The sequence below is a fragment of the Anastrepha ludens genome, chromosome 5, assembly GCF_028408465.1.
Source record: "Anastrepha ludens isolate Willacy chromosome 5, idAnaLude1.1, whole genome shotgun sequence".
Classification (NCBI taxonomy): Eukaryota; Metazoa; Arthropoda; class Insecta; order Diptera; family Tephritidae; genus Anastrepha; species Anastrepha ludens.
The window spans coordinates 62,299,427-62,324,607 of NC_071501.1; the positions used below are offsets into that span (position 1 = coordinate 62,299,427).

The following is a 25,181-nucleotide window of genomic DNA, read 5'->3' on the forward strand; positions in this document are numbered from 1 at the left end:
CAGGACGTTGCTATGAACGGTTTTCACTACTCAAGGCATTACTGAAGCCAACCCAAAGGAAAAAAAAACTCTATCTAGAAACTTTTTTTTTCGACTTTTGGCCAGCTTTTTGGGAATCGGCCGCACTGTGAGCCGGCCCAATTAGCTTTGTTAAAGTTAATGTATGACCGGTGAACGACGGAAACAAAGTCGGCAGTCCTCTCGATCGAGATGATAATGGGCAAGTGATATGATGCAATCGATAGCATAGGTCGCCAGGTTATGCTATTTATCAGACCATCGCTAGCAATTGTTTTGTCAGGCGACCTGCTGCAATTGCCTACTACCCTGGTGATGGCGTCGTCGTTTGCGGTGCTAATTGTCGAATCGTCTATCTGCTCTGCCAAATGCTGTCCCCTACGATCGTTTGGTAGGTTTGAGTGCCAAAGATCGTGTTGCGCGGTAAAGTCGACTACAACCAATCGGTTTTCACCTCTGATGAGCGCACCAATTTCAGGGTGATATCCTGCCGGGCAACAGGTGACAATATGTTGAATATTTTGAGCTCGGCATTGTCTGACCGGACAGCTATACGTTGACATTCTAAGGCGCTGTCCTTGTGGTCGATGCCTTCATCGATGAGATAATACTGCACTGTGTGGTGGACTATAAACGCTAGGCCTCCACCATTGTCGCGTGCAGTTTTGTCTCTTGGACCGCAGCTATCTTGATTCCATGTCGGCCTCTGAAGTCCAATATCTCGTCTATATTACTCATGAGTCCGTTCCAGTTTAGTTGTAGGAGCTTGAAGCTTCTCGAGAGTACAGTCGTAACACGGGGTGTGGGGGACGCGTGAGGTTGTCTGCGTTAGTCCTGCTGTGCGTTCCGCAGATTTTGTTGTGACCTGATGTTGACGGGCGGCCGCGCGACGGAGAGCTGTTGCTGGTGCAGAGCTCTGCAGCAGGGGGCAATGTAGTCGCGTGTCCACTCACGGGTGGTGCGCTAGAACTCCTCCGAAAGTGGCACCAGACATTTCAAGAATTGAACTTGACTGATGCCACGTTCTGGAACCCTGGTCTGACACACGGAATAGACTGTGCGAGGGACCAAGAGCTGTTGGTTGGTCGCTGCACTGGGAATTAAATAATTTAAATGTCTTATTTAACAATTTCCATTTAGTTTTTTAATGACTTTTCATTTGCTTCCAATTAGAATTTGTCATCGACTGACGAAATTTAAAATTTCGGTAATTTATAAGGTTTTATCTACAACTACAAACCTTGACAAGGCGGCCACCATAGCTATAGCGAGACTCCCGGGAGGGCCCGGGTTCGAAACCCACTGTAGTCATGAAATATAAAATGATTGAAAAGGGTGTTTCTAACAGCGGCCGCCCCTTGGCAAGTACTGACTTGATTAACCTCCGAGTGGTTTTTCTGGTATGAAAAAGCCCTTAATAAAAAACCATCTGCTCCTTTACCGAACGAGCTTGTATATAAATACGAGTATTGATATATACCCGAACACTCAGAAGCAAAAGAAAGAAGGAAAAACAAAGAGACGAATTGTAGGTTATGTCCCAAAAAATGCTCAATGTGCTGTAGTAAAGCCAAAAACGTTATGAATTTTTTATTATTCAAGTTTTATACATTTTAAATTTTGTGTTGAATTTACAACATTTTTCTTAAAAATATAACTATATGCATTATTTAGATAAATACACGTCAAAATCAAAAATCACAATGTAACTACAATATGGATATATTTAATTTTATAATTTTTAACATTTAACATTTAAATATACACTATTATTATTTATTTAAATGTTACAGGTATTTAAACATTCTATGTTTGTAGAAGATTATTGCAAAACGTAACTTCTTATTAAATATGATTTCCATTCATATCCGCTTTAACATGTTTATTTTGGGATTTATATGCACTAAAAATGACGTGAAATTAGTTTTTATAATTTTTTCATCACAGACTTTCCTTAAAATTCATTTCTTATTATCATTATTTACAAATCATAGCCATTCCTTATATATGACTGTATTCTTATTTTTTAAGTAATGTATTATATGTACTTGGTTATGCAAGTGTAATATACTTATATATTTTAATCTACACTACATATACACTAAGTGTTTCAAATAGGAGTACTTCGATGGCCCAACTTACAAATGAAACCACCCAAATTGACCATCAATTTTACCAAATCGTTTGTAGGTAAATAGGTATAACAAGACCATTAAGTTGCGACTCAAGCTTTTATATGGTAAATTTTTGGTTTAAATTAAAACACTATAACTGTTATAGACAAACTAATATAATATGTCTCACTAAGGTTCTAAATAAGACAATAGTCTAAGGTTTATTGGCATTTTTAATCTCCTGCAATTTACGTTAGGTCATCAGTTTTTAAATACAAATCAAAATATAAAATACCTTTTTTGAAACACTAATGCAAACCCATTTGAAGATATGGAGACAAACCTAGTTGGAGAAATTATTGGAGTGAAAACACCCCGAATTATCTGTGGAAAATTTTGAGACAATTTTCTTTAAATTTCTTTCGGTAAAGGGTGTATGAATTTTTAACTATTTGCAAAAACCTGCGGATAAAGAACAAACATATAGTATGTGTAATAGTATAGAAAAAGCGTATTCTCAATGTGTGTGAGTTAAATCGAAAAATTGAGTTACGAGCTAGTGTATTATTTGGGAATGAAAATTAAAAGTGCATTCTGTAAAAATAACGAGTTTTTTTAAACCGAAATAAGCTGCCTTTCCGGCTGCTTTCATTTTGGCTATGTATTTAGAATCTTGTCTAGCATTCTAAACATTATTGAAACAAAATGTGTAAAAGTTGAAGTAGTAGAACTAACAATTACTGCATATACTTTGGAAACAAAATGGCTAATATTTCACCGTTTCAATATTTCACCATTGGTATTCAATCTGACATCAACATTTTTTTAATTTACCTACGGAACATAGGCAAACAACATTCATAGATGATCTTAAGATAGGAGCAACACTTCCAGTGACAGTTCCTTCCAGCGAACGCTGCTTCTCAGCAATCGGGATAATTAAAACATATTTACCTAATTAAACTGAACAAAAATCAAATGGTTTAGCTTTACTTAACATCCACAGAATCCACAGAATAGAAGTTACGAACAAAGAAATTCTTTTTTTCGTTTAACACGTTGGCTGCCAATGTATCACTGGTGATCATTTCAAAAACCTACCCCCAGGTGACAATGTATCACCGGTGATCATTTCAAAAAACTACCCCCAGGTGCCAATGTCTCACCAGTGATACACGCTTAGGCCCCTAGATTTTAGGGGCTGGGACCCTAACGGAAGGAGTTTTGGGAAAATTGAAAGTTTTTTTTTAAAAGAAAAAATATTTTATTTCATAGTAAAATACAAAGTTTTGAAATAATACGAAATTAAAAATGAGAAAATTCAATTCAATTCTGGAAACAGAAAAAACTATATTTTTTGTTTTTAATTTTAATGTAGTTGTTGAAAATGTTTAAGACATAGGTATGGTGACCTCCGACGTTGGGCACAGTATGTGGCCACTAGTTTGGCCTTCTTCCTGGCGACTGACGACGAGCTTGTCGTCTTTAATTCTGAATAGCACATGCCGCAACGATGTCTCTTGCGCCTACCATCCTTTGTTGCTTCTGTCGACGTTATTAAAAAATGTTTTTCCTGCGGAGGTGAGCGCGCTATTGAAATGCTATCTTTTCCACTCATGAAAAGGATAATGCTTTGACGAAAGTCAGATATTTGCATTTTATAAGTTTTTGACACTGTTTCAGAGGACTGGGCATTATCTGCGAAGTGAATGAATTTGAGCAAGATCTGGAACCGGTTACGAGCCATAACTTGTGGGACGAATGCGTTTTTGAACAATGTGCTTGGTTTCCAATAGTCGGTTATTGCAGGGTATTTTACCATTCCCATATACATGACTATGGCCAGAAACTCCATGATCTCCTGGCGATCAGTATCTTTCCACATATTCATCCTACTGCTGCTGCGAGTACCGATGCCAGTTACTTGAGAGTTTGCATTCCTATTTGTCTCTTCAACAATAATATCCAATATCTCATCGGTCAAAAACTTTCTGTAATATTGAAATGGCGTACCGGCATCATATTGCAAAACCTGGGGTGAATTGGTAAATTCTTCTAAATTTTCAAAGTCTCTCCGGTAGCAGGCGAGGCCCATGCTGTCGTAGTTTCCGTCTGGTCTTCATCAGCAGTATTATTAACATTTGTAGCACTAACATCGAGGTCTTCATCAATACTGGCATCACTCCTTGTATCACTGCCTGAATCTGGGATGTACTCATCTTCATCTGGACTAAAATCCTCACCACTAACACTGGAATTTTCCATTGAATTCAACGCGTCACGTATTTCCTCGGAATTCATAACTTCCCAACTTCACTTCACTATATTTCACTGTAATTTGCAACCAACTGCTCGCTATGAACTTAAGTTTGATACTGATTTATTTTGATTTACTTCTTCAAAATAAAATAAGAATAGTTTTAAAAAAACGGCAAGTGGTCACCGGTGAACACAGCACAAAAACGTGCTCATACGCGTCAGGAGCGTGACTTTTATTCCTGGTAAAAATATCTCGTTAAAATTCAAACGGGAACATGATTTTTTTGCTTGGCACCTGGGGTAGGTTTTTTTTTGTGATCACTGGTGATATGTTTCAGCCAAAGTGTTAATTTTCCCTTTAGGGCCGAAACATTAAAGGAATATTTCTATAATAATAAAAAAACTAAATATGGACATATTTGAAATACGAAAGGCATATTTAGTGGAACTGATGAAATGAAGAAGGATCCACAGAATATAAGTTATGAACAAAGAAATTCTTTTTTCGTTTAATTTTTCCTTTAGGGACGAAACATTAAAGGAATATTTCTATAATAATAAAAAAAATAAATATGGACATATTTGAAATACGAAAGGCATATTTAGTGGAACTGATTAAATGGAAAGAAAATACGTTTTTTTAACAGTTTACTCAACAGGAATGTATGTGTTTAAAATGTTTCCAAATGCTATTTCGGTAACCTTATTAAAACGTATGAGGAATAATTTAACACTTTAACTGCTTTTTAATGAACTTTCATTGTACCTGTTTTGAGAAAAGGGGCAAAAATAATCATTTAGGTTGGAACCAGAGAGTTCATATGTAATTCCAAAAAATTCCTCTTTAAATATTCTGAGAATAGAAATTATACAATATTTGAAGTCGTTTTATACGATAAATTATTCATACTTCCGCCCTAGGCTTCAAAAGTTTAACCCTACCACCATCTGGACTGGTACTGTTTTCGGTAAGGTTGATCCTGAAGACACCCTTTTTCAAAATTGTTATCGTCTATTCGTGTTGAACAACATTTTTGTAAGATTGCAGCCACTGTTGGCGCTGCAACGATAAGTTTAATTCGTATATTGGTATTAATAGTACTGAATTAAATATTTATGACGTGTTTCACTTAAGCGGGTTGGCCCCTTAAGTGTTTTTAGTGTACAATCCTTGACTTATATGTATGTATATGTAGGTATTTATGAAAATAAAAAGTGTATACTGTTAGGACTGCGATAGTACATACGCAGTTATATTATATTATATAAATATGTATATAAGTATAATAGTTTGATTACAAAAGCTTTTAGGAAAGCATATCACAAGAGAGAGGAAATGTTAAACTGAATTTAAACTTGAATACATACTCGTACATATATGTATGTATATTCTTTATATTATTTTAAAGTATACTTAACCACTAACATTTCTTTTATAAACTGTACGTCCTTTTTATTTGGGATTGATATTCTTAACTTAGCTATATGCTTCCCTTTTATTTTTTCTCTCCATAATTTTATACAAATATTTCAAAATTTATAATCTTTGAATAGCATAAAACGGGATAAGCATAGTGCACTTAACCAGTTCTAAAATCTTAGGGTGCGACCAGAGTGAGCGCTGAAAGCCGAGCCGAGATTGTCAGTGCGATAAAACTGACTACATACAAGTCAATACAAATAAGCTTGTGTATAACACAGTGAGCGCCGACAAGAGCAGAGAGCAAAGCCGATGAGTGCGAGAAAACAGTTTCAAAGCGTTTTGCTCGCTTTTTTGGATTGTTGATGTTTACTTTTTAGAGTGCAGTTGTGTTTTTAACACACTTTTATTAGGTCGGGTTGTATGTATGTATGTAACGGAATCTTTGAGCTTAATTTTCACTGGCTTCTAAAAATCTGATCGACTTGAAATTTTGCACACCTATCAAGGACCGATGACAATGCAATAATTTGATAAAAGTTTTCCATTATCCTTATTAGGATTGCCAGGATTAATATTTTCTTTTTTTACCTGTGGGCAAAAAGTAAGGTGAATTTGGTTGTAAAATGAAAAATCTTTATTTATTCTTGTAAATCAATTTCATCCCCTTCAAAAAAATCCCCTCTCGATAAAATACACCTATGCCAACGATTTTTCCAATCCCCGAAACATGCCAAATAGTCCATTTCCGGTATAGCCATCAGCACCTTCTTCGATTCAGCTTCTATCTCCTCAATCGACTCGAAACGCGTTCCCCGGAGTGGCCTCTTGAGTTTTGGGAATAGCCAGAAGCCACACGGAGCCAAGTCAGGCGAATACGGTGGTTGCGGAACGATATGCGTGGAATTTTTGGCGAAATGGTCACGAAGAACGAGTGCAGTGTGAGACGGTGCATTATCATGATGCAAAAACCAAGAGTTGTTGGCCCATAATTCTGGTCTTTTTAGATGAATTGCTTCACGTAAACGACGTATAACGCTTAAACAATATTCCTTATTAACAGTTTGGCCAGGTGGAAGGAATCCATAGTGCACCACACCACGAAAATCGAAAAAAAACTGGCCAATGGAGTGGGGTAAAAAAAAAAAAAAAATTTGTCCAGTTTTTGTTTAGTTTCACACCTATCTTGTCCAGAATGTAATCAAATGTTTCAATTTTCATTCGGGTATATTGTTGAAATTTAGCTGGATATTTTCTTAAATCATTATATAAATGATGAAATTCACCAAATTCATTCCTTTTTAGTGTAATTGGATTTTTTCCAAACTCTTTTGTGTTAATAATTGCATTAATCACACTAGGAGAAGCAAAATACTCTTCATCAGATGAATCCATTACCGTGTACAGCAATTTTATAAACACAAATGAACAACAAAATTAAATGACATAAGAGCAAAACAAATGGAATAAACAGAATTTCAGCGCTGATTCTCGCATTCACTGTGTTGTATACAAATTTTCTTCTCGCATGAAAATAAGCGTCAATAAGCTCGGCTCGGCTCCGCTCGGCATCAGCGTTCACTCTGGTCGCACCCTTAGTGTTTTACTTCTGCTCCTCAAAAAATTTTCAATATTGAGTGAGAAATACATACTTACAAAAACTTGTTTGCCCACAAAACAAAAAAAAAAAATCAAAAATGGAAAAAGTTCTTAAGGTGATCGAAAAAGCATTTTTCAAAATGTTTTTAATGTTTTTTGGGTGGTAATAATAACGTTGCCGGCAACAATTTCGTGAACTATTACACCTTTAAATTTTAATTGCAGTGATCTATTTAGTTTAGTTAGTTAGTGCACTGGTAATTGTGTACTCGTAAAATTTCAAACTGAACTATATGTACTCTAGCAAATTACGTTCGTTACAATTAGTCAAATAGATTTGAAGATATCTGATATGGAATGGCTGGTGTCTATTTTATTTTATTTATTTATTTACATAAAATATTATTATAAATGATTCTATTACACAATTAAGGCAACTAGCAGCCACTGCTGGCGTTACCATGATAAGGTTAATTCGCCTGGTTTCTTCAGCAAATTACACATTTTCTACAACTAAACATTATCCCTTCTGGGAACACTGCTCCTGCTGGTAAAATCGCAATGTGTACCAATGGCTGAAATAGTAATAATTGAGTCATGATTTGTACCATATCGTAACTTATCACCACAATTGTATCATGATTTGTACCTATGTACCTGAAGCATGAATGTGCAAATTTTCCAATTCTGAGTTAATGAGTTGACTTGATTAACCTTTGGATGTTCTATGTTGTACCAAAACTCAGAATACCAAGTGTACAAAGAAGCTATAAACAATTTGGCATATCAGAAGCCAAATATTCTAAATTTACGAGAAATATACGTTTTTCGGTCTTTTAATTTTTACACATTCGTGTTTCTGGTATAAGGGAGGCGATATATCTACAAGTGTTGCAATCTCGGTTCGAAACATTACTCTCCACACAAGAATACTGTTATAGAAATTTTCAAGTTTAATTCCCTGTTGCAAAGGGAACGGTAACCATTTGCAGAATTCGAAACGGAGCTCAGATTACAAATGTGATTTAGCGAGTTTGCGTGCACTTGGTGTCAACGATCTTATGGCTAAAAGATCGAATACGCTGGCGAAGATCAAAGAAGACTGTGAAATAAGGGAAATGAAAATTTAAATGATGTTGGTCTTATGGAGAGGAATCAATTAATAATAGTATTAATAACTTTCTCATTTGCGGTTTTTGAAGGCGTATGCAATATTTTACTTTTACTTATGTCTAAGAAAGCTTTTAATTTAGATTTTCTTAACATTAACTATGGTGAATGGACATCCATAGTCGATTAAAGATAACTGGTAGAGAAATGCTTTCGTTTGCTAATCTTTTTCCTCTTGCATTAATTTTACTCTAGTTTACACACTAATTACTTTTATCAGAGTATACTTTTAAATATATCATCATCATATAAAGGATTATATTTTTTGTCACAATGAAGAATATCGAATAGTTTGTTCTGGCCCTTCAAAATCAAGGCATCATTATTGCAGAATTTTTTAAAATTCAGGAAAAAATGAAAAAAAATATAAGTTCAAGGTTGCCTTTATCTTTATCAATAAAATTTCCAATTCTTTATTAAAAATTTGAATTACAAATTAAAATAGGGTTCATTCTTCATTTCATTATCCTATACTCAAAACAAAATTAATTCTTAAATAATTTGGCAGTACAAATGTTATGAAATAGTTGATTATAATTTAGAATCTGAATTTTTAATTTTCTTTTATAACCCATTATTTAGAAAGAAATTGTTGACTGTAGCCCATTAAAGAAATATGTAGTTAACTGCACAATGAATTAGCCTAATGGTAATGGTAAAGCTTGTCAGGAAATAAAAAATGATAGGAATCCAATAAAGCTCAAATTTAAAATGACGGAAACACTAATAAAAAATACGAAGTTACGTTCCCACGACAGTCGGTACTACGTAACCGGAACGACCGCGATTTATATGCGGCCGAGGACTGTCACTTCAGCAGCATTCCTCGTATATGCACGGGGAATGTTTATGCTGCTACAACAAAAGCAGCAACGAAGTTATTTATATATTATTATGAGATTCCATTTTCTGACCGTCATCGATAAATTTTCAAAATATGGAACAGTTTAGAATATCATTTCATTAAATTCGGAAGCTCATAAAAAATAGTTACAGATAACGAACTCAAAGCTACAAGATACTAGATAATTATTTAGATAAAATATTTTATTACATTTGACAGGAAACGCATGAGGGATTCCACAACACAATATTTAGGGTGTTATTAAAATTAATGTACATTTAGACATTATTGTAATACCATAAGGATATAGATTCAGCCTTACGATGATTGACCGATTCTCAAGATGGTCAGAAGCAGTACACTCAGAAATATAACAACAGTCCTCTACTGTTAATATCAAAGTCGTTGAATTAACTGAATTAGGTCGAGTATATTCTTTATGAAATGATGCTGTTTACTCGACATTAAGAAAAAGAAATTCGCTTTGTTATTTATTTTAATATTTAAGTAAACAAAGCTATATATTTATAATTTTAGCGGATGTTAGAATACATTACATCGAATAAACTTAATTAAATCATTCAATTAAATTTCTTTTAACACTTCGAAGACGGGAGACGGAAATTCACGTAATTTGAAATTCCATGCAATAATGTGTGAGTGGTAAGGATACAACAAATCTGAAATATTCTTGGACTGTTAGATATTGAGGGTCTGGAGACGAAATGTAGTTAGCAAAGGCGATCGTGTGTGGATATGTTTTCTTTCTTCGTTAAATGGGAAGAGCACTTTTAATATATATATATTTTTCTTGCCACCGCTAAGAAAGTTTACATTTCCATTCAGTATATGCATTTTTTTTTAAATGGAGTGCATATTTTGTACTGTTGTTCTGCAGTTGTGTAACAGTGATAATATTAGAAAAAAATCTAGCAAATGACAAAGTATTTTCAAATTTGTAGCCTGCATTCCTTTTATTTCGTGGATCTTGCGTGTGCTATCTACAGAAGGTAGTGCTGAAGTTGTGGTGTCATATACAAGGACACAGAAAAGATTATCAGTAATTTCAAGTTTTTCTAGTTGGATGAGCATGAAGAAGTAAATGAAAACGATAAAGAAAAGAAAAATTAAAATTTACAGTGGAATGTTATAGGTAGAGAGCGAGCATCGTTAAAATTTACTTCCTGGAGTGGCCAGTGCGCGTCACCACCAACTCCACTTCTCCCACACATATCAAAAACATCAACCACTCTCCGCCACAATACCGAGCCACTAGCTCGCTCTGTCCACTCTTCCGCTCACAACGACATCAATAAACAACACAACAACAACAGCAAACACAGCAGCTACAACATCAGTATGTTCCCTGTCACATCTGATTTGCTCTTCGGCAACAAATTCAAAAACTTCCACAACATTGACATTCGCGCAAGTACAAAATATCAACACCATTACCCCCCAAAGAACCAAATAAGCAAAAAAACCTAAAACGGTACCGTAACAGAAAGTTCCCAAACAACTCAAACGAACAGATGAACAGTAATAAAAAACATAAAACCAAACTCAAAGTACTGTACAAAAAACACTCAAGAGTACTGACTGGACAAGCCTAATTCGAAAAATCGTTTTGAATTGCTGGCACAAGAAGCTGAAGAGAGTGAACTACATACTGGCACTGGGACAGAACCGAAAACCAAATTACGAATCCAAACAGAACAACGCAAAATTAAACCACGGCCCATATATGTATGCGCAAAAGGTAGAAAATGTACATGCATTAACAACAGCCCTTAAATCACTATCTGATACAAAATACGAACTTAAAGCACTCTCAACAAATTAAGTTAAAATCCAACCACAAGAAAGCATTCACTACACAAACATTTTAAAACTATTAAAAGATAAACAAACAAATAACTACACATTTAGACTTAAATACCTACGAGGCTTCAAAGTAATACTTCGCAACGTCTATCATGCAGCAGATAAAAACGAAATTAAGAACTTGGTCACGAAGTGCTAAATATACACAAAATTCAACGCAGTAACATAAAACAACATCTCCCGCTCTTTGCTATAGAACTAAAACAACAAGAGAATAACAAAGAAATTTACAAAATAGTAAGCCCTCTACACTGCAGAGTCACGTTTGAGCCACCACATCAAAAGGGGACAATCCCTAAATGCACAAACTGCCAAAAATATGGTCACACGAAGAATTATTGCGCAAAAGATCCAGTATGTGTAAAATGTGCTGGTAAACATAATACACTTAACTGCAAAATCATTCACTCCTCCAACAGCAATGTAATTAAATGTGCCCTATACGGCGAAAATCATACTGCAAATTATAAAGGATGCATGGTCTACAAAGCCCTACAAATACAAAAATTCCCCTTTCCTCAGTAAAAAAGGACTACCAACAACGCAAACGCCACCCGCAGTATCACAACACTGGTGTAAATGTACTAATAACCCCAGAAATATCGTACGCAGAAAAACTTCCCAAAAATATATCATCAACGAGCCATAAACATCATTCTCTCACAACTAACACTTACCCGACACAACAAAAAGAATTGAAACAAATGATGAAACAACTAACGGGTGATTTTTTAGCTATTATCTTTTTAAACAGTTGGTTTAAACAGCTGACGCACGTTTCGTGTTTTGTTTCACTGTCAAACATCTTCAGTTCGGTCTATAATTTAACCATGAATCGTCTTACAAAGGAACAACGCTTGCAAATCATTGAATTTTATTATAAAAATACGTGTTCTGTTGAGAAAGTTTAAGATCCACTTTTTTATCGAAAAATTGTGTTCAGCGACGAAACTCATTTTTGGATCAATGGGTACGTAAATAAGCAGAATTGGCGATTTTGGAGTGAAGGTCAGGCATTATGGTCGTTCCTCTTCAAAGAAAGACTGCTTAAACCCTGATTTAGACATCAAAAAAATGTATGGGTTGTTCAAAGTGAAATATCCTGATAGCTTGATATTTTATAATACATACGGCATTTGCAAAATAATGATGGCAAATATATATGTACATATGTATACATTATTGTCGTTGTTGTTGTAGCAGCATACTAGGCCTGTCAGTGCAATGTAAATTACCGGTCGTCTTCCTCTAGCTCATCTAACGGTAGACCCAGAAACTTGCTGTTTCGACAGGTTGGGCTCAGAGGGAGGGGGGTGTTAGATGAGGCATGTGAAAAGGTGGTTATATCGTGCGGGGTGTCTTCACATGCTGCACATATGTTTAGTATCTCGAGGTCGATTCTCGGTAGGTAACAATTTAACCTACTGATATCCAGAACGTAATTGTGCCAAGGTTACGCAAGACTTTCGGGATAGTTGGAGCTCTTCATTTTGTATTTTCTGAAAGTTCAACTAAAGATGGCCCAAACACCTAATTCCTGACCTGAGTTTCCTAAAAAATTAAGAGAGTTGAGAGTATTTTATATATTTTAAGTGTGTTATCAAAAAAGTTCTTGTAATTGTACGTTTTGCCAAATCAGAGCACTTCTTGACGAATGAACCTTTTGTAGCGGACAACTAACATTCTTAAAATATTGAAATTCACGTCATAGTCCTAACTTAATAAAATTATTACAACATGTAGTATGATATACATATATATATGTAGCTTGCTTACCTCAACTGTATTACTTACTCGCGACGAGAACGCTTAGGTCGTGAAGAAGCAATTGAAGAAGCTACACCACCATTATCATTTACGTTAGTTATACCATCAGACAAGTTCCCATAATGATTTGGATGAGCCGACTGTGAAGCATTGATTGGTACATGAGCAGTTGCATAGGTTGAAGTGCTCGTATGATTGCCAAGCTTATCGATTCCTCTTATCTTCTTGCTGGCTACAGATTGAGCGGTGACTTGTAGCGAAATAGCATGGGTATTTAATTTTTCTGCTAACAGAAGATCTTTAAGTCCCTTCATTTTTTGACTGTAAAGTGTAATAATGGGACGTTTACACATAAACTCGAACGGATTCTCGTCTTCGGGTGAGGGTGGAGATGAAGATGGATTCAAATATGAAAGAGTATTGTTAATAATGTCTTCATTATCTTGGACCAACTTTGCACTGAGTTTTGATTTCTCTGTCTCCAAGCTTGAGTCGATATTTTTACTTGTGATATTTCTTACTCCATTTGCTGAATCGCTGTTACAGGCTCCCTGCCTCTGTTCTAACTGTTTCTTTTGTTCAGCGAAAGGCTCGCCTCCGCCTTGCAATAAAAATTCAGGATTTAAAATCTTCTCCCCACATGCGGCAGTTAGATTCGCCAACGTAGCCGTAATATCCGATTTTTTCGCATCCAAAGAAGCCTTCTGAAATGTACCATATATCAGAACTAATTCATGTGAATAAGAGCAAAAATGTTATTAAATCTTAACCACATCTACCTCTTCCTTTTTAAGAGTATTGTTATTCATAATGCAGGTAACAACCTGATCCTTTTTCAAATCGGAGTTCACAGGCATCTTTTCAATTTTAAGAAACTCAGAGGATTCTTCTCTTAGTGAATTTTCTAAAATCCTCAATGAGGAAGTTGTTGCTTCAGCCAATCCTGGAGATATTTGTTTTTTTGCGTACACCTCATCCTCTTCAGGAACCTTAATCACAACTTGGGACCTAATGTCATAATCGAATTTTGTAATGTTATTTACTAATGGTTTAGCCCAACCAATATGCAATATTGGTGTTAAACTGTCCTCCTCCCATTGGCAAATACCATCATAGAAACGCAATAAATTTGCAAATACTTCGGAATCGCGTAAAATACTTCGTGCCGAATGACCCGAACTTTCCGTTTTCATAACGTGGGGTATCATCTCATTTGCAATGTCCAAAAGCTCTTTATAGATTTCCTCATCGTCGCGGCAACTGTACGTATAGAGACGTATTACATCTGCGGCATTAGCCCACGCAGCAAAGGCTTCGCGATATTTTAAGAGCCGATTATAAAAATTACCCTTAAATTGATTTCAAAATATTATAATAAGAAGAGAAATTCAAATACCATTCTTGCATACTGAAATGTTATCTCGCTTCATACGTACTTACCTGGTAGGTATAAGGGTAAACATGATGGTTGCGATAATATTTACGAGCAGATTGTATAGCCTCTTTATATAATTGTTCACAAGATATGCGTTTTGGTGATGGACATATTTCTTCCAATTCGCCAAGTGTTCCTGCATATAAAATTTAGCAGTACGATTACATAACAAAAAAAATCAAGCTTTATTGGTGCATAAGAATTGTATTAGCAATGAAAAATAAAATGAAAATGTTGCGTTATTTAAATGTACGAGTATGTCTAACCTAACCTAATGTACGTTAATTAGCTTTGTTTTTGTCTGATCAGGCAATAAAGTTTACGAATTATATCAAAATGTATATTTGATGTCTTTATGCTATTCTAAAAACCTACGGTCCGCTAAATACATACAATAAAATTAAGCAATAGTGGTACAAAAAGAGAATGACGAGCACAGAAGAGCGATCCGCTATATCAAAATGGTAAAATGTATGGACGAATGAATTATGTAAAATACTACATTTCATCATCACACAGTGTGGCGATTGGAAGAAGCTAGCTGGAAAAAACTACTTGATTAGCACTTTCTGAATCCTCATTACTTCTTCATCTTCTGTATTTTCAAAATCTACGCCATTTCTACTTTTTGGTACAATGAGTATTCTGAGTACTACATTGAATTATTTATGTTTAGACTTTTATGTTATAAAAAAAAAATACACGAATAGTTGGCTTTTAAATTAAACCTATTATTATTTTTTTGAAGTGAAACTTCTTTACGCGCGTCAGAGCTATTCTCTTTCTCCGCTTTGTGCGGTGCTTCCTAGTCCCCCACTCTGTACATACGTATTACAGAGTATACACAGACAATTTATGTACACTAATGCATACTATGCCATATATTGTAGCCTACGGCCTATTTCATATGGTGACATCCGTATACAGACGCCTAGACACGTAGAAAACGACGCGGATTTGTGTAGTCCACGTGTTCATCAAAATTATTATTATTAAATAATATTTAAATACATATTCAGTGAAAGTCAAGTTGAAATTTGCAAATTAATTTCCAGTTAGAACAGGTATGTAATGATAATTTTTTATAAATATACTATGTCAAATTTAGTACCTATACGAAGAAATTAAATATCAGTATATTATGATCACAGGTACTATTGAGGAAAAACTGCTGTGCCTTACTAAACCCGATTTGACATCACTAATTTGAGTATTTGTAAGTATAATTTTATAATAGTTATACATATTATTGTATTGGATGACTATAAAAAATATTGTTGATTTCCAATTTGGTGTTACTATTTGTTATAGACTTCAATATACCAAAAACGCCTGCTGAACGTGCACGAGAATACAGAGCTCGGAAAAAAATTGTCGAAGCAAGAAAAACCGCCAGCGCAAACAGCAGCACAACTCAATCCAGAAATTAAGAAGTTTCACTTCAAATATGCGCACATAGTGCGGCAGGTTCTTTTTTTATTATTTTTCAAATGTAAGCGGTTTTATCAAATAACAATTGAACTGTTGATTAAATTAATTGAATTTCGAACCGATTAGTCTAAAATGTATGTATGCACAATGCTTTTTCTTGAGTTTTTCTATTCGGAATATTGATTCTTCACTTCAAGAATAATTTGACTAAAAAATAAGTCAGAATTTGATCAGTTATTAGCGCACTTTTTTCAAAAAGTTGGAGAAGTAAAAGGATACTTGTAGATGAAGTCCTGAATTAGCGGCTCCAGGCATGTAATGTGGGTAAACCAAAACTTAGATTTTCCTCGATTTGCATATGATTTGGAACCTCCTTATTTACTTCCTTGAATTAATATTTTGCCCAACCTATTATATGAAAGGCTTTGTTAGCGGTTATTTAAAACTGAACTTAAAAGTAATTCTATTAGCGTTGACACCTGAATTTTATTGCAAAAATAACAACTAATAATAAATTTCACTACAATAATAAGATATAGGTAACAAATGAAACGTATACGATTTTAATAAAAAAATTGTTGTATGTGGTTTTGCTACATGGTTTTTATTGCATTTCATTTTAATAGTAAAACATGGATATCAGATGAAAGGTGTTTAATAAAAGCAAAATATTTTAAATATTCAAAAATACACATATACGAGTATATGTAAATAAGACATTAAGACAATCATATTTTTAAATGACACTGCCATCTAATTTTGAATAAAATCTTTTAATTTATAACAAAATTTATTGGAGGTAGTTAGGATATGGGTATCAAACAAAATGTGTTCAAAAAAATTAATATAATAAAGCTTTAATTAAAAATATATACTATATATGTATGGCAAATCCACCTAACACTTAAAGGAGAAATGGTGAATAACAGTATAGATGAATTAAACATTATGGGTGAGTATCTCGAAAATTAAGTATTATTGAGAACATTTTAACTGTAAAATATTTTTTGAATGGCGTTGTGACTAAATTTTTAAGTCAAAAAGTGTTGGAATTAACTTATAATGTAAAGTATGTACATCTACTTTTAGAAGCATCATTATTCGAAAACCACTATCGAGAAGAGGACCTCATGGCTTTGTGAACGACGTATATTATCTCCAAAAAATTAGCACTCGGCTGTAATAGGCCATACAATTGTAGATAAAGTAAACGGAGATGTAATGACGCACACATCGATAGGTTTGACTTTAAAGCAAGAAGAATTAACTGTTTATCCAGTGTTTTATTGCTAAATAGCCTAACTCTTCGGGACTACCATTACACCACATAAAAAATTCTAGCTCTTGAAGCAACTATTTTGACCGGTCGGGCCACTACAGCCGAATGGGTTGGTGCTTGACGACGACTGGGAAGTACACGGGCTCGAAAATATATAAGCATTTACTATATAACATAGAGAAACATTAAATCAAAATAGAATCAACATTTTCTCTAAACTTTCCTCTCCAAATTGGCATTCCCAAGGGCTCCCTATTACTAATAGCTCACAACAACTAAAAAACACTATGACTCCACAAAGAAATTCTATCCAGCCTACGCAGATGATGTTTACTAGTAAAAAAAGTAAGCAAAAACAAGCATACAAATTCTCCTGCTACAGCAGGCATTTTGACGCGGTGCAGGGGCTTAATTGAATCTCAAAACGGATCAAAACCCCAGGAGGAATTGCCGTTCAAACTATAACTAACCCAAATGTCTGGTACCCCTTGAGAACGACGACAAAGAACTGCCACCTCCTAATGCAGGATATTATGCGTTACCGTGCCCACTGGATGATTTGCAGCCGTTTGAATGATTTAGCGCCTCCTCAACACTGGGCCGAATTTAGAAGTAACTGTGTCCTTACCGCGGCAAGGGGCGCTGGCCCGCTGGGTCCTTGAGATCCCCAAAAAATTAGGTGTCACCACAGACTTAGCATCCACAACAGTAAGCGAGGAGAGCCTCGTAGAGAGGCAACCGTTGGTTCTCACCAACCAATACCGTCGCCTTTGCTACCTAACACAAGGCCGGATACCTGTCTGGTTAGTAACAAGCAAGGAGGGGACAGGGTAGGCGAAGGAAGGGCTTACACCCGACTCTTCCGCCACCTAGATAACCCTGCGGGTTGGACGACCCCTACAGGACAGGGTTGAGCGGCGCGGGGGTGAAGTGGTACCTGCGATGCCTGGAGCAGGGTAAAACCCCAGAAGCAGCTCGCCAACTTGTGGAGCAATGGTCCAAGTATGTGCCTGACCTGCCCCATGGAGCATCGATGGCCAAGCGGGACCTATACCGCTACAGGACAGGAAGGAAAGGAAATGCACCTGCACCCATCGAAGAACAGGGAAGCGGGAGACTAACAGCTGAGCCCGCACCCGCTTCAAAGCGGAGAAACGGGCAGATCACAGCAGTCTGTTCCGTGTGTCAGACCAGTGCGTTGCTTTCTTTGTTGTTGTTGTAGCAGTATAAACATTCCCCATACTTACATACGGGGAATGCTGCTGGAGTGACAGTCCTTGGCCAGATATAAATCCGGGTCGTTTCGGTAACGTAGAACCGACTGTCGCGGAAACGGTTGTTGTTGTAGCAGTATAAACATTCCCCATACTTACATACGGGGAATGCTGCTGGAGTGACAGTCCTTGGACAGATATAAATCCGGGTCGTTTCGGTAACGTAGAACCGACTGTCGCGGAAACGGTTGTTGTTGTAGCAGTATAAACATTCCCCATACTTACATACGGGGAATGCGTTGCTTTCTACTGCACGTTGCTTCCTACAGCTCTGCAACCGCAACCGGCCCCCGTCACGCGGCCGCCCGTCAACATCCGGTCACAAAAACAACTGCGGAACGCACAGCAGGACCAACGCAGACAACCTCACGCGTCTCTCACACCCCGTGTTACGACTATACTCTCGAGGAGCTTCAAGCTCCTACAACTAAACTGGAACGGACTCATGAATAAGATAGATGAGATAGTGGACTTCATGACCCGACATGGAATCAAGATAGCTGCGGTTCAAGAGACAAAACTGCACGCTAGCTCTCCCTGATTACCAGGGATGGCTATAACGTGCACCGGAAGGATCGCGAGGACAATGGTGGAGGCCTAGCGTTTATAGTCCACCACACAGTGCAGTATCGTCTCATCGATGAAGGCATCGACCACAAGGACAGGCAATGCCGAGCTCGAAATATTCAACACATTGTCACCTGTAGCCCGGCAGGATATCATCCTGAAATTGGTGCGCTCATTAGAGGTGAAAACCGATTAGTAATAGGTGACTTTAATGCGCATCACGATCTTAGGCACTCAAAGCTACCAAACGATCGTTGGGGACAGCATTTGGCAGAGCAGATAGACGATTCGGCATTTAGCACAGTAAATGGCGACGCCCCCACCAGGGTAGTAGGCAATTGCAGCAGGTCGCCTGACATAACAATTAGTAGCGCTGGTTTGATAAATAGCATAACCTGGCGACCTATGATATCGCTTGCATCAGACCACTTACCCATTATCATCTCGATCGAGAGACCTGCCGACTTTGTTTCCGCGGATCACCGGTCACACATTAACTTTAACAGAGCTAATTGCGCCAGATTCGCGAAATTTACTGAGGACACCTTAGACGCTCTCCCCATCCCACCGATGTGCACGCAGGCGAACGCGCATACCACAAGGTACTCACAGCTGCTGCGGATCGCCTCATACCCGCTGGAAGGATGCGGGACATAGGTCTCAATTACCCGGAGATCCTCGCATAAAGGATCTCAATTTGCAGATCTGGCAATTGGTCATTCAACATCATTCACCTCTGGTGTGGGTAAGCTCTGGTCCACCGTAAGATCCCTATCGAGCTCGACGAAGACAAGATGGATATTAGGTGTTCCGCGAACTATCTGAGTGGTCGACATTCGTCGGTGATATTTCGAAACCAAATCCCTCAACAGAGGAAGATAAAGCAAGGAATTCCGCCGGGTGGTGTCCTTTCACCCTTGCTTTTTAACTTCTATATCTCGAAGCTCCCCCAGCCATCAGAGGGAGTCCCCTGGTCTCCTACGCTGACGATTGCATGATAATGGCGTCGAGGAATGGCTGACCTGTGCGCCAAAGTGAACGATTATCTCACCAATCTTTATCGCTTTTTCACGGCGTGGAACCTCAACCTTTCCCCCACAAAGTCCACGGCGACCCTCTTTACCACCTGGACAAAGGAGTCAAAGTCGACGACATACTAATTTCGACTGTTAACAACCCCAAAATTTTGGGTGTAAGCTTCGACAGTTTGCTCTCCTTCTCTTCCCATACAACTTCTATTGCCACTAATAGTCCGGGAGCCAGGGGTCGATTTTGGACTGAGTTTTTACACCGTTAAATTCTTGACTATACTTGTGATTTAGCTTTCATGAATAACGAAAGTGAACGTCAGCTGGAGCACCCGCGGTGGGTGTGATTGTGGGAGGGTACGAAAAGTGTCGAAAAAAAATGTCTACCAACTCATTTTATACCGGCTGAAATTTTTTTCATGTATTGTTGACATTTAGTAGAATAAAAAAAAATAATCAGCTGCGCGGTAGAGGGGGAAAACACGCTGTTTGACAGGTCTGAAAATTCGACCAATGCGAATCACTAGTTCCAGGCGACCAGACAGGCGCAGCAAAGTTTAGAACCGGCCGGCCAATTGTCGATAGGAACATTTCTTTGTCTTTGGCCCAAGTGCTGCAGACAAGCGATTTGAGGACTTTGTTGCGATTTTGGACTTTAGTGGCAATAGCAGTTATATGCGCAGAGAAGGAGGGCAAACTGTCGAAGGTAACTCCCAAGATTTTGTAGTAACAGTCAGTATTGGTGTGTCGTCGACTTTTACCTTGAGTTGCAGTTTGAAGTTGCTGGTGTGAGGCTGGGGTCAGATGTTTCGTGTAAAGAGGGAGTAGAAGGCCTTCAAGAGTCTTCTCTACTGGTGAAAGGAGTTATCGGACGATAAGAATCCCCTTGGATGGCGAGTTTTCTAGGTTTCAGTAGTGGGAGTTCCTGATTTCCACTTGTCAGGAGTTATAAGAGTGGCCATAGACATATTGAAAACCCTTGTGAGGTACTCTACTCCCAATGGGCCAAGCTTTTTCAACATCAACATGTTTAGTCCGTCAGGGACAATGGCTTTAGAAGATTTCATATGGTTGATGGCCCCCTGAATCTAATCGCTGGAGAAAGCAAGTGGCTCACTGTTGTTCGTCAGTTTGTGCAGCCGCTTTGATAGCACTACGCGTGGATCTGCCGGCCGGAGGATGCAGTATGAATTGCTGGCTAAAATAGCTCGCGCATCTCTTTGGGTCCGACGGAAGTAAACCGTGGGGTCGTTCCGGTAAGGTTGAACCGATTGTCGATTGTGCTGCAACTTGCTTCATTCCTGTTGGAAGGAAGAACATTCGCCCGAATTTCCCATCGAGCGTGATCACTTACGTCAGGACGATCCCGGGGATCCTGGTATAAAGGTTATCAATATGGACGTTCGGCAACTGTTAAATTAATACAAGCGGACTAAATGGGTAGAACACCTGAAGACCTGTAATTTCTTTTCTTCAAGACTTGAAGCCCTCCTACTCTCGTTCTTCACGAAACACATGACCCCAGCTACACACCACAACACTTAATGCCACGAACACGCAAATAAATCGCAGGCGAGAGAACTGTGTATCGTTAGACTTATCCAAGATTTTCGACGTTCCATTCCACGCTACTAAATGACATTCAGCAATCAATTCGTCCGCAAACTACCTGTTAGTCGACAGTCAGTAATATTTCGAGATCAAAATTGAAAACAGAGGAGGTAAAAGCAAGGACTGGCCCTACATTTCAACTTCTATTCTATTTACAGCCTAGACGAAGGAGGTCAAACTAAAGCTAAAGGTTGAAAACTACAACACATCAATAACGACTGTAAACAATTGCAAACTATTGGGTCACACCTCCGATAGTTAGGTCTCGTTCCCGGCGCATACAACCGCAATCGCCACTAAGGTCAAAACCCAAATTTTCAAATCGATAGCTGATAGGCTTAGGACAAAGACAACGGCCGGCCATTGCCCGGCCGGTTCTGAATTATGCAGCGTCTATCTGTTCTCTGTAACTAGTGACACGCAGTGAATTAAGCTACAAGCATGGCAAAATACTGCCATCAGGAGAGACACGGAATGTCTCCTGATGTCTTCTTTACAACATCTCCACAGCGAGGCTACTTTGGTCCTAGTTGGGGACCATAGTAGGATGAGGAGCGAGCAATTCCTACTGGGATGACACGCAGGAACCACCCCTACAGGCTCTTGCTGGAGGCTGAGCCACCTCAAAGGCACGTCAGGAGCCTTCTCATCGACTTAACTGATGACATCCAAAACCTAACACGACAGCCATCAGGATACACACAGACTATAAACGGCAATCATCGGGTCTCTTACTACGTATTTAAACTCGCGTCCCCCGAATGCCGTCTTCGACATCCAACCAACACCCATCGCAGTCGAGAAGTTGCCTTGCGACACTAACTACCTATTCACCTGCTTGGGTATACCGTTAGATGCGATTGACAAAGATAGAAAGTAACTTCAAGGTGTCCGGCAGTCCTTGATAAAATGCTATAACAAAAGCAACACTGTGGTAATTACCTATTCACGTACCCACTTATCTAACACCCCTCTCCGTTTCGACCTACCCCGGTGAAACAGCATGTTTCTGGGCCTACCGTTAGATGAGATTGGCGATAGTGACCGAGAACTCTACCGCGCCTGGCAGTCTGGTCGATATATATTATTCCAGATAAATTACTTATTTTGAAACATGTTTGCGTAAACGTAATATAAAAAAACGTAGTTTACTGAAATTTGAAATGTGAAGTTAATTTTTTAAGTAAATGAGCTTTGCACAATAATACAAATTTCAGCAGTTATCAAATGTACAATAGTACATATATTTATATGCATATGTAAATGAATGATTTTTGTTTCAAATTTCATACTTACCTAAAGCCATGGGATATTTTGTCAAATGACCCATGTCGTACAGTAACCAAAGCAATTTTTGCTGCAAATCCGCAACTTCTACACAATCACTATTTGCTGTCATTGATATATTAATCGCTGAGACTATAGCAGTAACTTCCATAGCTCTATCACATACAACTGCCAAGCCACCCAAATATAACCAGGTTCCAGATTCAATCCCAGCGGTTATATCTTGACCACGTTTATCTTCGCTACCTTTACCATGCCACGTAACCTCAATACATTCAGTGTGCTTTAATCCAAATACGACCCAGGCGTGGTCTTCAGATATAGCCAAATGTACATCACGATAGCCTAACATCTGACAGCCTGCCACAACAGCAAGAGCTACACCAAAGCAATCCAATTTATTGCCCGATAAATAACTGTACAGGTTTTGCAAATGAGCCCGATCCTTGTAACTACTTCTTATTAAAGAGTGCCAAATTACGTCTGATACCTTTTTGATAACTTCGCGAGTTGCTTGGCGATTTTGCGTTGGCTTTGGTTTATCAACTACGGATAGTATGCTTTGAAATTTTTTATATAGTCCCGAAACCAACTCATAAGTTACAACAGGAAAAGGTACACTGTTGCTCTTTATTATGCCGCAAGTTGACGCTAAGGAAGAAAATAAAAACTAAAATGATTCGAAAATTGCAATCTAAGCAAAATACCTGACGTTAAACCAACACCAGCCGCAAGAAGTGGAAGGGAAGAAATAGTCGTATTTGTAGTTGCGTTCGATAGTGCATGTTCGGCTGCTAAGGCAGCATCACCTGTAGTTAAGGAAAGCTCGACATAGCCCGCAACAATTGAAAGCAAAGTTAAGTCGGGCTCAATTCCATGCCCGTGGGAACCTGATTCTAGTGATCGACGAAAAAAATTCACAACATCTGTTATTGATTTAAGTGGAAAATTACTGGGATCTACTGTTGAATGCTGATAACTTTGACGTTCCGTTTGAATAATATGTGGGTGCTGATGGTTATTTGAATGGCCAACAGATGGACTAGCACTCGCACTACGGGTAACGGAAGACATTGTGTATGTACTAATTGCTTCTATTATTAATATTACTTCAACGACCGAGCTATCTGACGCACCAGTCAGGAGTACATCAACTGCCGAAATCTAGGGACGCCACAAGTTGACAAACAACTTTTCCTGTTGCTCTATTAAGACCTTCACCTCTCGTTTGTTATATCTTTTGTTTTATTCGTTATTGCTTCAATGCTAACGTTTCTATTGCTGCGGTTCGGTTCTTTTATAAATATTATTTTGCAAGCACATTGAACAGAACGGAAAAAGCCAAAACTATTGTTTGTCACAGCTTTTGGTTAAGTTTATTTATGGCTTTTATATGTGTCAATGTTGGATAGACTTTCCGAAATTACAAATACGTCTTAAAATAAAAAGAATAACATCATTCCATCACACCAATGAAGAGGACTATTATTCACATTCCCCCCATGTGCAAAAATTTGCATTATTCCTGAACGAAATGTTCCATTGTCTAAAAAATATCCGGGATTTGATCACATACTAAAATGCTTCGCTTGCCTTTTAACTCACATGTTACTTTTTTATTTATTTATTTTTTTTTTTATTCCACGTTAAGAAATTATAATGCCACTATATACGTATGTATATTCAATCGCCACCTGCAATCCGTGCTACTCAATTATTTTTGTATCTTTCTCTATTTTAACTTTCCAACGCACTTTCGTATTGTTTACAAAACATTAAATGACGTCTTATAATATGCGACCAAAACATAACAAACAGATGGATAGTGTTGTGGCTTTCAACGATTTTAAGTAATGACATTGTGCTGTTTAACTGTGGTGAATTATTAAACAGGGCTTCAATCTGCAAGGCATTGAGCGTTTAATTGGAAATCAGAGTTAACACGCTGAGTGCCATGTGAGTCCAGGTTGGTCTCACAGTGCGAAGGGACTTTCAGGCCTCGTGGTGACACTTGGTCTCACGGTATAATGTGTGAGATTTCGGTTTGTGCTGATGCAGCTGCTTCATAGAGGCTATTAGTAGTAGTGTATTCACGCCATACTAGAGCCATTGCATTGTTTATGCTGCTTGGCCTATGGGTATGAGACCAATGTGGCATCATATGGCCTATTCAAAAATTAAAATATTCTATTGT

General features: G+C 37.7%; 1 protein-coding gene across 12 annotated transcripts; it reads right to left on the reverse strand.

Annotated features, from left to right (window-relative positions):
* Nucleotides 1-1,185: 1,185 nt before the first annotated feature.
* Nucleotides 1,186-24,791, reverse strand: LOC128865345 (menin). 12 transcript variants are annotated; one of them, XR_008454789.1, is made up of 7 exons: nt 23,695-24,790; nt 22,997-23,638; nt 14,516-14,646; nt 13,855-14,424; nt 13,103-13,779; nt 8,068-8,512; nt 1,194-7,985 (listed from the first exon to the last, which is right to left on the reverse strand). XR_008454789.1 is itself a non-coding variant. In XM_054105573.1 (7 exons), the coding sequence occupies exons 2-7, from the start codon at nt 24,059-24,061 to the stop codon at nt 7,931-7,933; spliced, it is 2,442 nt and encodes an 813-aa protein (XP_053961548.1). In that variant the 5' UTR covers nt 24,062-24,422; nt 24,593-24,791; the 3' UTR covers nt 1,195-7,930. The 12 variants fall into 12 exon arrangements, 10 of the variants coding, with proteins under 10 accessions (XP_053961551.1, XP_053961549.1, XP_053961550.1 ...); XR_008454788.1 differs by having other exon boundaries at nt 8,060-8,512; XM_054105573.1 differs by lacking the exon at nt 8,068-8,512 and having other exon boundaries at nt 1,195-7,985; nt 23,695-24,422; nt 24,593-24,791.
* Between the last annotated feature and the right edge of the window lie 390 nt (nt 24,792-25,181).